Below are 14,331 nucleotides of genomic sequence, written 5' to 3' on the forward strand. Positions count from 1 at the left end.
TTTTCAATTGAGTCAAAGGGTTGAATTTGTTTGTGAATCGAGTTATTCCTGAAGTGCCATTTGGTTCAACTTTTTTTTAAGATAAGCATGAATAAATTAAATTAAAAAAGAATTTTTTTTTCCTAATATAAATACTTCATGACTTTCTAGGCAATTGTTTTATAGCCCCCAATGTGAGATTAGATGTATGTATATTACCTGCTACAAAAGTTACATTATTTATTCAGTCATTGACTTTGTAACTAAAATTTCTGATGTTAATTCTATTATAATATAATATTTGGAATGTTTGTAATAAACTAAAAACTAAACTTTGTCTCACATATCTCCTTCTTTCACTGCTATCCCTTCAGAATATCACTGTTTTATTTATATTACTTATAAAATATTTTATTAAAAACATTCATTTCTCTAGAGCATACATTATTATTTTTAAAAACGATCAGCTATAAGCTTTTTCACCTAATTTTTGAATTCTTTTGGAAAGGTCACCGATTAAAATATAATCATAAAATCAACTAACAAGATTTATTCAGTTTCAATTTTTGTTTTTGTTTTTCAATAGAATAAGTTCTAAAAAATCAGTCTTCATGAAATATATCCACCAGTGAATCAGCAGAGATAGTAGTCTTGTGCTCCAGTTCCAGTGAATGGATATGGGCAAAGTTTTACTGGAACATCACCTGGGGGATTAACTGAAACAAATAGAATAAAAAATAAGAGTTCAAAATAATATCACAAGTTTATCAAAAATTACAAAAAGTATTACTCGGTTAGTAATGCATTGATTCATGTTCAATAATCAAAGATCTCATAGCCTCATTATTATTTTAAATTACCATCTATTTATTTGTATTATAAATCTACTTGTATATTTTACATAAAGCCGATCTCTAATAATAAGTAGCGAGATAATACGGTGAAATAAAAAAATATTTACTTCGAAATAATGATAGATCATAATAAAGTTCAACTTTAACTATGTAAAAAGTGAAAAAAATAATTTTCGGACATTGTGAAATCTGAACCTTCCCCAGAAATTTAACACCGATTTGTGTTGATATGATTTTTTTGCTACCACTACAGCCATAGTTCACTTCAAACAGTTATTAAATATCTTTTGGAGAAGTCGCAAAAAATGTTTTAAGAAGCCATATATTGTAGGATGATGGTTGTCGTAATTCTGCGAATTATTTTTTTGTATCCAAAGTATGTATGGGAACTTATACTTTTAAGAGCCACATATATAATAATTTGAGCAAAAAATAAAACTAGAGAACATAAGGCATATATATATATTTCAACTATACCTTTCATATGGGGCAGGCTGACACAAACGGCACAGCAGCCACACAAAGATCCATTAGGAACGTAAATCTTGTTCTGTTGTTGGCAAGTTTCTTCGGTAATATCTTCTTGGCATTTGATTATTTCGCAGAAGTTATGAGGGCAGGATATTGCCGAGCTGATTGCGATTAAACCAGCAAGGAATACAATAGCGAATAGAATTTTACTGGAAAAGTGTTATAAAATTTTATTAAACAAGGAATCATTGACAATATTAAAAACAAAAACTTTTAAATATTTACCTCATTGTGTTTTTCGTTTTTGTTCCTGAGATATTGGGGGCCAAAGTAAAGCGCTCTTCACCCCAACTCAATTTATACCGTTTCGTTATCTATTTTTCACACTCTTAATATTAGCATGAGTACCGCTCAATGAAGTGGATTGTATAATCTTTTATCTTTTTTTAAATTATAATTTCATCTTCCAAACTAAAATGCAAATTTAGTCAATATAGTTTAGGTTTTAAAGCCTTGACATTCTGTCAAGTATTTTATTAATTGTTCTCTAAAAATATGAATTTCACTTAATTCGTAAATGGAGTATTGTAAGGATTGATAATTTAATAATACCAAGGTTATAAATAATGTTATATCCGTTACCGTTTTGCCTCAGAAAAAATAACTCTGATTGGATTTATTACAAATCTAATGTTTTGGTCAAGGTCACAGTGGAACTGTTGTAATTACATGATAGAACTTTTATAACATTTGGAGAAATTTTTTATCTCATGCTATATGTTTTTTACAGATTACTTTTTTATTTTGCAAACGTGTTTTAAATATTTTCTTTTATGTATTATATCGTACGTACTTAGTTGAGAAACTCTCTAAAAATTAAAAATATATATTAAATTTTAAAACATTAAGTATATATATGTATTTAAATATATTTTTCTGCGTTTTGAGGATCAGTAATTAATACAACTTTATTTAGGCGAAATTAAAATTTTCTATTACATTGTATTCTGCTTTGTGATCCAATTATCTCCAGATTTGGACCAGAACTGACAGACACAAAAATATGTATATGTATATGTATGTATATATTTCGGTTGGCTCTGCAGATCTGGTGGATCTTTGGCTGTCTCAACTATTCTTCTCCACTCCTGCCAATCTTGGGCTACTGCCTTCCAGTTTGTTGCATGCAGCTCCTACATATGTTTGTTGCTTCTGTCTATCCGTCCGGTTTTTTGGCTCCCTCGTGGTCCTCTGAGGCGTCCTGATGGATTGCTTCGAGCCACATGTCTCGCTAATCCTGACTTCCTTGCTTCCATATCATAAGATATTGACTTACCTATCTCTGCAAGCAGTTTACTGTTACTTCCTCTCCCCTATGTGTTAATGATCTGATCCCATATCGTATGTGTTATTGTGTGGAGGAGTTTCCGTTCAAATTTTTCGATTTTGCTTTCTAGGGTACTTGCTAGATCTCAGGTATCGATCCATATATGCCTTTATCATGGCATTGTACACCCTTAGTTCAGATTTTTAGTTTTTTCGGGGTTTTAGTGGATGGTTTTTCGCTCCTTTAGTACCTAGGTGTACTTGTGGATGTCCCTATGTGGAAACATCGTGCTGCTGACCACTAGACCTTGACTTGACATATCTTGGTATTATGTCCTCTATGACTAATTTTATGTCATGTTTTAAAACTTGGTCCACTACTTTTTTTTATCTTATCTTGGAAAAATATATTTTATGAATATCTAGACATATTTTAATTTAGATGATTAATTCGCATACAAAAAAATGTACTATAGTTCCGTAGCGGCTCGAACATAGATTAAAACAAAGACGGAAACACAGGACTATGTGATTAAAAAATAAATATGGCTTGTATTTGAATGCTCGGGTTTAATCTTTGGTCTGATTCCTTTAAATATGAGTAATTTTTTGAAATAAAAAATAAGGTTTTGAGCGCGATAAGTCCATTCGAGGCAGCATCAGTCTGCGACCTTGCCTTGATATTCCTAGCATACGAAAATTAAGTATTAATGAGAAATTCCATGCTTTAACATTATCTCGATGAGAAAGCAATAAAAAATTGCTACAAAAAGTAATATAGTTCATTTTATTTCAAATTAGTCTATAAATCAAATATGATTGAAGTTTTCATTACGTTATGACTTGTACTTTGACAGTCTATTTCACATTTTTATAATTGCCATAAATATATTCTCTAATAACTCTTTACACTAATTATCATACCAATGAATAATGGTATAGATAACTGATAACAGTCAAAACAATAATAAATTTTAACGTTTCTTTATCATGTAACTCATATTTTATGTTGTATAACTAACTACTTAATCAAAAATAATGCGTAACTAAAGCACTTAATCTACAGTTTTTTTTATAAAACTTTACTGTAGGGAATTTTCTGGAATAAAAAAATTAGCGTTATCCAGATCCACATTCCTCTCATTTTTCTCATTCCCAAAATTCAAATCAAGCCCATTTCAATGGTCAAATGATAAATACTGTCATCCGATCACAATTATGCTGTCTGTATCTGATTATATATTTCTTATTAAGGATCTTGCCTAAGATCTAGATAAAATATCATTTATCGCACTCCTGATCTGACGACCTCCAACCTTTTTTTTTAATACCTCTTTGCCATTTCTGATATAAGGAAGGAAGTAATCCTACATCCTATTCTAACCAGAGTGGGAGAATGAGGTTTCATTCCATGGGGTCCCTATGAAATAAAAATTAATGCATTCAAGCTGAGACGTTTGAAGACGAGCAAGTAAAAGCACTAACTTTTACTTACTCTGTTTACTTTGTGACTGCAGCGGCGCCGGTTCGAATCCTTTCTGGGGAGGCTAGATTTATTTCTGTGGTGGTCCCACGAAATAAATACTTGATCCCCACCATGTAGTACCGTTTAGATAGCTCCTCCCTCCCCCCCCCCAGTATGTCAAAAATTCATGACAGTAGTTCATAAAATATATATACTTGCAGCTGTAGTATGCTTCAACACCACATCTACAACAGCCTCCTACCTGGTTGAAAGATGACACTTTTTAATCATTGTTTTGTTGCCAAAGTGGCGTATCTAATAATATATACTACAAAATTTAACTATTATACAATTGTTGTGCCTAATTGTACCAGAATATTTAAAAACTTGTTGGGTGTTTTTAAATATTTTTGTACATGACCTAATTCACTACTTTTATTTCTTTTAACAATTTATTTTTCTTGGAATTGTATCCGGCATTATTTAAAATATGACATACACCATTCTGAATTTAACCCACTTGTATGCATTTATTATTTATATATCCAACCGTTGTTGTACCTCAATACATTTTTTTTAATAGTAATTTTAGCTAAAACGCATAGCTTAATATAAAATTCTGTTTGCAAATCTAGAATGCAAGGTCGACAACTTCATTTCGAGCTGTCGACCTTGCATTCAGGATTTGCAAACGAAATTTTATAATATACTATCAACAACTAAACATGGAATGCCATAGTTGTATGACATTAATTGCTGAATTGAACCCACTTATGTTTTCAAATATTTAAATTATATTCAAGTGTTTTGTTCAATTATCAGTTTTTTTTCTTAACAATTTACTGAAAAATTTATCAAAAAAAGAAAACAACTTGTCCCTAAATGGGATGTACTCCTCAAAAGTGAATGACGTTAGCCTTTTAGTTGATTTCCGATCTCGACACTTGAAAGCGTTATACAACGATTATATGATCACGGAATTATTAACAGAAGTAATAAAGTTAATTTTATATGAAAGGTCGATCTTGGTATAAGAATTTTCTCGAAACTTTTCTAACTTGGTATTTTCATAAACAACGGTTATAATTTTCAGTTTTGTTATTTTATTTTAAGCTACTAAAATTGCCTAATGGTATTTTGTCAAGTGTTCGACAGTTTATTGTTAGTCAACTAGAAAAATCTGTTTTTCAAAGTACATTTAAATATTTTATAAAAATGGTCTAATTATTGTATTGTTGCAATAAATTTATTCAAAACCGAGTTTCTTCAAAACAGCATTCGTAATTACGTTTTTTACGCATAGAAAATTTGTAATTATTATCTAGAAAAATTAGAGTTATCAGATTTTAAAGAACACCAACCTTAATATTATGTTTATTTTCAATATGCACAGCTTTTTTTTTTTTTTTATTATTATTGATGCAATAAAAAACATCTTATGTGTTCTAAATTTTTAAAGTCGAGGAATAATGAGAAAATGTAATTGTCAGAGTATTATAACGAATGATTTATACATATAAATGTTTTTAATGTAATAAATCAATGAGTCATATTCAAAAATTTATTTAATTATTTCACCAATTAATTGAAATCGTAATAAGAATGTGATTATATATAGAAAAACCGACAAAAATAGCAATTTTACGTTCCAAAATTAATTTTAAAACCAACTGTTTGAATTGATAAAGTTATGCTAAAAATAAGGTCATAATGCGCCAAGTATTTTCATATCTTTTGATATTTATGATAAATAAAATTTGATGAAGTGTTACTTAGCCTACTACAACAACAAACAAAAATTGAAACAATAAAACCCCAGATCCTAAATTTTTGTTATCACAATTCTATCTTTATAGGATATTTTTCAATAATTGTTAATACTAGAGGCCACTGTAGTGGCAGTATCTTGGCACTTTCGTGTATGCTGCAGCACCGATTCGAGTCATGTCTGTGCGGCTTCATTTTGATTTTTTGGCAAACCAACGTAAATAAACATCGGCCCTCCCAACCAGGCTGAAATTGGTTGTTAATGATAGCCTAGTCTTTCTTCCCACAAATTAAGGGCATTAAGTATTAGTATTGAAATAGTAATTCGTAGGATATAAACAAAAAAAAAAAAAAAAGGTAAAAAAAAAAATGTAGATGATAACAATAGGACTGAATGAAAAATAATATTAATTGTTTAATTAAAAATATGAATCTGTATAAAAATATAATAAAATAAAACTGATCAAATAAATAAATAATTTTGTGCAAGTCAAAGAAAATTAAGTTTTAGTAACTTCAAATTGTAACAACCTCAAAAGCTTTACTTGCATAATGGTTTAAGTCTTCTCTATTTGTTTAAAATAAAATTAAGAAAAACTAACATAGATAACAAGGAATCGAGAAAAAAAAAAATTGGTTTTATCATAAGTAGTAAAGCTTTAACGACGTATTTTCATTTCATGACATAAACCTAACAAAGTATATCATTAAAAAAAAAGATAAAGCCTTGAATTTTTGCGAAATGAAAATATATCTTTGTCGCCTATAAAACAAATAAAAATATTGTTTGGTTCCTTATTGTATATGTTGGTTAAACAATAAAAAAAATTTCTTGGGTTTATGTTAAGGAATGAAATTCCATGCAAAAATTACACAAACAGCTAGCAAAACACAATTTCGCAAACATTACAATAATGAAACCTAATTTTAACTTTAATTTGGTTCGCCAAAAGTTGGGACTCTATCACAATATCTTCAGAAAAAATAACCTGTTCCTCTAAAACAAATTAAATTTTATTGACTAGCACACCTCATCAATAAGGAACAAAATATGGTGCGGTGCGAGTATAACACAACTTTCTATTTTAAATTTAAATTAATCCATGCTTGTTTCAGAACAGATAATTTATATTATTCACTGTGACAATATTTCCCAGTACTAACGTTTCAAATGTGCCTTTCAATTGACATATTAACGAACTCCAAATTTAATGGAAACAATAATATTTACCGTGTTAAAATTTTAATATTTTGTTAAGTAAAAGTATGACAGAAATATAAAGATATAACTAAAGAATTATATTGTGCCCTTAACCACTTATTCAATGCTAAATTGTTATTGAATTAATTTTGAAAGTACTAAGAATAATTTTATGGCTTTCCAACAATATATAATACGTCTATAGTAATAATATCATTTTGTAAAATATGATTTAAACTTTTAAAAGTATAAGTCATTTAAAAATTCAATGGAGCGATTTCCAGTAAAACCACACTTATAAACTTTGTAGACATATAATGCATAGATTGAGCAATGTTTCGGACCCTAAATTGTTCATTTTCAAATTTAATTTTTATAATTACTGACAATTTTTACGAATTTTTTTTCCTCGTCGTTGCTATATTGTTATATTGTATATATGGCCATTGTTAAGATAGTTTAGGCTACTATTTTTTAATTTTATTATTATAAAAAGAGAAGATGAATATGGTCATCTTAAATCGTAAATTATGAGATTATCAAAAATTTTGAACAATCACAGAAATTGAATTTGAAAATAGACAGTTGGGAGGTCCGTAACGTTTACCAATCCATGAATTTATAAAGTTTTAAGGTTGTTTCCCTTGTAATTTTTGTAAATTATTCGGACTGGAATTAACCTGAGAATGGATCCATAAAATGTTAATCAACACTGAACCAATGGGTAAACGTACCAGGTGTAGACAGAATCTTATATCGTAAAAGAGCCCAAGAGGAGAAAAAAGTCAGTTATCTCACCCCAATTTTTAATTACTTTAATGAAAAATATGTATAATTATTAGTCAAAATTGATGAGTCTGACAAGTATAAGTAGGGGGGATAAAAAATGACGGCTGTTTCGAAACGATAAAAAAAAACTAATTTTTCATTCGGAGCTCTATATCTTAAAAAGTAGGAACAACACAAAAAAACCAAAGAGAACGTCATTTAAAGAAGAGTAAATTTACTAAAATATGATCCCTAATAGAGTTATTTATGTTAAATTGTTTTCAAGATATAGCTTTTTAAAAAGCAACATTTCATAAAAATGTTGTATGAGACATACTGAAAGATTAGTGGTTAGTGAATTTATTTTGGAAAATTTATATCTCAAAAACCATTTGACGTACAGATGTCTATTAGCACTCAAATTAAAGCTAGTTTAATGAGCTATGAAGTAGTTTGTGATGTTTATCTTCGTAGGAGTAATAGTTTACATGAACTTTGCTAAAATAAATTGATTTATAGTTGTTCGGACAAATTTTCATTTGCTAAATTTATTATTCATATGTGAAAATCATTAAAACTACAACCCCTTCGAAGATAAGTGTCATAAACTACTTTATAGTAAGTTAAATTTCCTTTATTTTGATTGTTGGCAGACATATGTGCGTCTTATGGATCTAGTGATATATTTTTTCAAAAATCCAACATTTTATATGAACAACTGGAAATTAACATTTTGTGAGTTTAATTTGTCAAATATCATAAAAACTACTACTCCCACAAAGAAAAGAATAATTAACTATTTTGCAGTAAATGTAACTAGCTTTAATTTGAGCGCTGGTGCAGACATCTATACGTCCAATGGTTTCTGAAATGAAGTTTTTCATAAATCAAACTTATTGTATGAACAACTACAAAGCAATTTATTTTAGCAAATATCATGAAAACTACGATTCCTACTAAGGTAAAGTTCATGAACTTCTTTATAGTCCATTAAACTAGCTTTAATTTGAGTGCTAATAGACATTTGTACGTCACATAGTTCCTGAGATATAGGATTCTAAAAATAAATTAGCTAACTACTAATCTTTCAGTAGATTTTTAAGAAATTTTGCTTTTTAAAAAGCTATATCTCGAGAACTATTGGACGTAAATAGCTCTATTTGGACTAGTATTTTAGAAAATTTACTCTTCTTTAAATAATGTGCTCTTTCGTTTTCTAATGTTGTTCGTAGTTTTTAAGATATAGAGCTCCGAATGAAAAATTAGTGTTTTTTAAGGTTTTGAAACAGCCGCCATTTTTTATTCCCCTTCAAAATTGACGAATCTGCCAAGTATAGGTAGATTCATCAATTTTGACTAGTAATTGTACCTAATTTTCATTAAAGTAATCAAAAATTGGGGTGAGATAACTGCCTTTTATTCTACCCGGCTCTTATACTATAAGGTGGGACGATCGCATCGAGTAGACTGACTCTAGTAGATTTGAGTTTGGAGGGTAGTTAATGGAGGAGTGTTCGTATAGACCGATTGATTGTTTGGGCTTTATTATAATTTTCCTAGTAATTACCACACTAATAAATACTTTACTATTCGTAGGATACTGCATACTATTTTTTTAAAATAAAAAAATTTATAGTATTGAAATAATTAATTATCTGACACCAGAAAATTAAATTAATAACTGTACGAAAGTCATATTACTAATTTAAATTAATTATTTAATTATAAATCTAATCGCCCATTTAGATAATGTTAAGTACTTTGCTTAGTAACGATATCTTATTAAATTAAAAGTTAAGTGCTTACAAGAGTTGTATCAAACGTATTTGATGATAAGTAGTGGTATATATAGGACTTCTTAAAAAGAAATTACTTATCTCACCAGAAGCCAAGATTGCAAAATGAAGTAAGCAGTTTCTCATTTTATAAAATTGAGTCATTATGTGTATGAGTTTCACAGAGATTTTCTTTTTACAGTCCAGAATATAACAGTGAAAACATTATCGCACTTACATAACGTGTATAAGTTATGACATGACATTATATTTCGTATTTATTTTATTTTTGCTAGTAAAGTATTCCTGGTTGTCATCTTGATCGTGGGCCTGGCTGCTCTGTCCTGTGCCAGCTCGATCTGCCCACCAAACATTTGCTCTACCATGAAGTGCGATAGTCACATCACAGAAGACTACTGTCACATGAGGAAGATGTTTTATCGTCCTCACGGAGGGTTGTGTGGTTGTTGCCCGGCATGTCACGTTCATTACTGACCATCGAAAAGTGAGTAAGATCGACTGATTCGAACCATTGCGTTCCTTACTAACCATTTTTGTAATTTAATCAATAACGTCTTTATAATAGTTAATTAACAAAATTCTTATTAAAAGCAAAAGAAAAAAAAATTAATAATTTATGTGATTGGGTGCGATCAAATAGTTTATGTACTATACATTGAGTTGTTTTTTATTGTATCCGAACCACATTCCCTTTTGTTAATCACACAAGGTCAATCAGCGATATTCTAGATAAAAAAAATATCATTTTGTATTTTGAATTTTGAATTTTTAACTTTTTACAAAATTATTATAAAATAATAAAAACTATTTGATCAATCTTGTGCAGTAATTATTATAGAAAACTGGTGTTTTTACATAAAGAATTAATAATTTAGTTAATTACTGATTGCAGTAGTTTCAATATCTTTTGCATAGTTGATGACGATAATACAGAAAATCTTCCAGTCATTGAATCTAAGTTAAAAGATTATTCCCACTTTTCTTCAACCTGTCTTGTAAAATCCCTTGGAAGGGTAAAAAAATTACTAAAGTTATAATTTCAAATTTTTCTACAGCGTATGAAACACAACGTTTTTCTGTCATTTTCTGAATTATTTTACTCTCACCGCTCTCCCTTCTTATGATGCAAATGCAATAAAATTTTCATATATTGTGCGATATTATCAATTTAATTAAATACATTTAAGTGAGCACTGAGGGCTCATATAATTCAATTACTAAGAACTAAATATTACTCATGTTACTTATGTACATTAAAATAAAATGTGTTTAATTTAAAATTAGTTTATTCCTTGGAGGAAGGTGTATAATGGAGGAGCTAGGAAAAGTGAAGCCAAAAAGACCGGCCTTGTGACATACATGACTCCGTTGGCGTGGTGTAGTAGCACCCAATCACCGGCTGCCTTCTGTTTCGGTTTAGATTACAAGGGCTGACATCCTAATTAATCTCAACGTGGTAAACTCTCCTCTTTTTGGCTTCACTTTTCTTTTTAACATCTACTTTGCGACGAACTTCATGATAACGCTTGTTAATAACTCTATCTCTTTCTGAATTTACAGTTTAAACTTCGAAAAAATGACTTTAATTGCTCAGCAGTCCTAAGGAACGATGGTGCATTACAATGCAAGCAGTTTGAAGATGAATGAATAGATACGGCATTCTCAATTAATGTATTCCTTTTTTTATCAAAGTTTTAAATAAAAATTTAATAATGGAATTCTTTTTTTACATCTACCACTTTTAACAAATATTCCTTTGTCACATCAACGAACCCGGTGGATCGAATATTATCATGATATCATTACCATTTTCGAGAGTAATTATGTATAAATAAACAAAGCACACTGTTTTCAAGCTCATATCATTTAATTATATCACCATGAAACTAATATTTTATTATTTTTTTGCAAAAGTGAATGCAATAGGAATTCAATAATCAATAATCTGATTATTAATAAGTAATTAAAGCAGAGATTTAATTTGGAACTTTATGCAGGACTCAAAATGTTGTAACTTTGATGTGAGACAAATTCTAATATGTATTACCACCGAGACTAAACTTGTGGAGTTATATCCCTGCTTTGCTGGAATAGTGGCGCATCATACATAAAAAAAGTTCTTTTTTATTTTGTGTTTGAGGTATTACATACATTGTACAGTAGAGTTAATATGTATAAAGCTCCAGAAAAGTCTGGAGGACTACCTCAGTAAAGGAAGTAACCGAAGTATAGGGTTTGGAATAAGTGAACTTTTAAATAAAAAAAAAATAATAATGATAAAATGTGTCACTATTGAAGCAAAGCAGCGATATGACCAACCTTTGAACGGGCCAAGAGCGTGCTCTGGATCAAAACTAGGTGGGAGAGGGGCAAGTCATAGCCAATTAAGTTGTGACATTTGAGCACTAAAAAGGCGAATAAAACCAAATTTTAAGAAAATTATATATGATTATTATGATTAATTGCTTGAAAAAAATTAATAATTTTTTATCACTTCTGGGGGAGGGGGGGCAACTGTCCCCCATATTGTAGTTTGCTTAACTAAATTTTCTGATTTCGGACTTTTATGAAGAGAGAATTCACAAATTTGTTCCATGAATGAATTTTATTTATTTTTTGATGAATTAAAGATGTTGCAGCAACCTTTTTGTTAAAATTGACCACTTCATATAATAGATTTTTCACATTTTTCGATTTTCTCAAAAACGACATTAACAATGACTAAGCTCATGTCAATGAACAGTCGAGTGATATTTAATTATAGGTCTTATCCTGATTGAAATAGCTTGAAAGGGCTTAAATGTTTAGTGGTTTAACACCACGGTTTAGTGTTTATTAACATTTTAAGTCCCACAACCTTACCCGGTCTTATATGCAATTATGCTAGAACCTAAATTATATTTACCTAGTGCAGTCCCCTCAATTCCTTGTTGTGTAGTCTTCTAAATTCTTCCGTTAATTCATCCTTTTCCGGTCCGAATATATTACGTAATACTTTATTTTTAAAAACCTTAGGACGTTGTTCTTAGGCCAGGGCTTAAGAGGCCACCTTTTGCATCTATAAAGAACAGTGGGAAATATAATAGTTGTAAATTCTAACTTTTAGGTTTTTGGATGAATGGCGCCAGCTAAGCAATTTTGTAATTGAAAAATAACTAGGAATAACCACTTTTATTTCCTCATCAATTTCGTTTTTTCTAGTTACCATAGAATCTTAAATAAATAAATACTTAAACCTATCTACTTGCATAAAAACAAAATATAATAGAATTCGATTTCTAACTGAAGGAGAAAATAAATCTTTTCTACTTCTGTGGTTTTAACATTTTAGCCAGATTTTACTTTCAATTATCTATATATGAAACATATTTCCATTCTTAATAACAAAGAAATAGCTAATTTCAAACATACAAGACTAATTTGTATCTCAAAGTATATATTATGTATTTGTTTAATAAATTAAATTAGGAGGTAGGAAATAAAAATATAAGTACTTAGAAAGTGGCGTACCAGACTTTTTTAAATCCATATTTGGGAATTACAACGCCTTCTACAAAGTGATATTTGTAAAAAATTTATATTGTTTTCTTATCAATATCCCTTCACCAGATATTTTTCATGAACTAGTTCATTTGGTTTTTAAAAAATATCTGGGTTCACTAAGCTTTATTTATTATTGCTCTCTAATCAAACATGTAATGTATAATAATATATTAATTCTAAAAAAATACCCTGCTCTGAAATATTATGATTTTTTTTTAGAATGTCATTATGCACAACGTCCGCTATTAAGCCCATTTAGACCAGGTTGGTCTCCATTAAAATCTGAAATGGCAGGAGGTCCATTTGCATATTTATTACCACTGTTTAACTCAATGCAGAATTCATGCAAGTGCTAACAGAAAGCCATCATGCCGTGTCGCTTATCTCTCTAATATTAAGTGGCATCAATTTAAACATTAACCAGGAGGTTGGAGGGCGGCAATGACCTTAGCCATGTATACAAGAACTCTGGTCATTCACCTTCCTCTGATCGCTTTATAATGTCACATATTTTTCATTGCCTGTATGGATTGTAGCACGTGAGTAGATTTACAGAATTTGTAGCAAATGGATTTTTTTGTAATCAATTTAATTTATTGTAATGTTCAATTTATTCCATCCGAACGACTATTGCATCCAAATCACTTTTAGTAATAAATTGTATTTTGGGTGATATCATTAGATGAAAATGAGAAATATACAAAGAAGTTCAATGTTTTTATTGTAGTCCATTTTCTTTTATTTATTCAATGAAGTGGAATAGTAAGGATACCTGTTTGGTAGATTCTAAATTTAGAGAATTGTTTTATGGACAAAAACGTAGAAGGAAGGAAGGTAAATGGGATCTTGAATTCGTTGTGTATGGAACAACCATGTTATTGTTCACAAATATATATATATATATAAAGATGCGTTCCTGAATAAACTCAAACCAAATTGACTTCTGTCGTATTGTCACTTTTAAAAAGTGGAAGAGGAACAGTGGTTGAGTTGACAAAAAAACAAAAAGTCAACAAATTATTAATTATGAGAGATTGTTGACCGTGGATGATGAATGAGGAGAAGATGGTTGGGGGTGCGGTCAATGAAAAACACAAATAAGTATGATTAACTTATTTTAAAAATACGTTAATCATACTTATTTGTGTTTTTCATTGACCG

The 14,331-nt window shown here is 29.5% G+C and overlaps 2 protein-coding genes and 1 long non-coding RNA gene across 4 annotated transcripts in view; 1 reads left to right on the plus strand and 2 right to left on the minus strand.

Annotated features, from left to right (window-relative positions):
• LOC106691089 (uncharacterized) overlaps positions 1-14,331 on the minus strand; it is a 100,196-nt gene that overhangs the window by 72,618 nt on the left and 13,247 nt on the right. The gene's annotated exons all lie outside the window — the stretch shown is intronic.
• LOC112211479 (uncharacterized) lies at positions 510-1,685 on the minus strand. Its single transcript, XM_024363275.2, has 3 exons — positions 1,590-1,685; positions 1,311-1,513; positions 510-695 (listed from the first exon to the last, which is right to left on the minus strand). Exons 1-3 carry the CDS (start codon positions 1,592-1,594, stop codon positions 613-615), a joined length of 291 nt encoding a protein of 96 aa, XP_024219043.1. The 5' UTR covers positions 1,595-1,685; the 3' UTR covers positions 510-612.
• Positions 9,690-11,345, plus strand: LOC106691095 (uncharacterized). Its single transcript, XR_001344719.1, has 3 exons — positions 9,690-9,737; positions 9,903-10,111; positions 11,188-11,345. It is a non-coding gene; the product is annotated as an uncharacterized lncRNA (long non-coding RNA).

This window comes from Halyomorpha halys, unplaced genomic scaffold, assembly GCF_000696795.3.
Source record: "Halyomorpha halys isolate HHAL.00 unplaced genomic scaffold, Hhal_1.1 Scaffold2076.1, whole genome shotgun sequence".
Classification (NCBI taxonomy): Eukaryota; Metazoa; Arthropoda; class Insecta; order Hemiptera; family Pentatomidae; genus Halyomorpha; species Halyomorpha halys.

Coding starts and splice junctions, on each gene's coding strand:
- LOC112211479 (XM_024363275.2), bottom strand. Junction 696..1,310: donor CAGCCTGCCCCATATGAAAG/GTATAGTTGAAA, acceptor TATTTGTTTCAG/TTAATCCCCCAGGTGATGTT.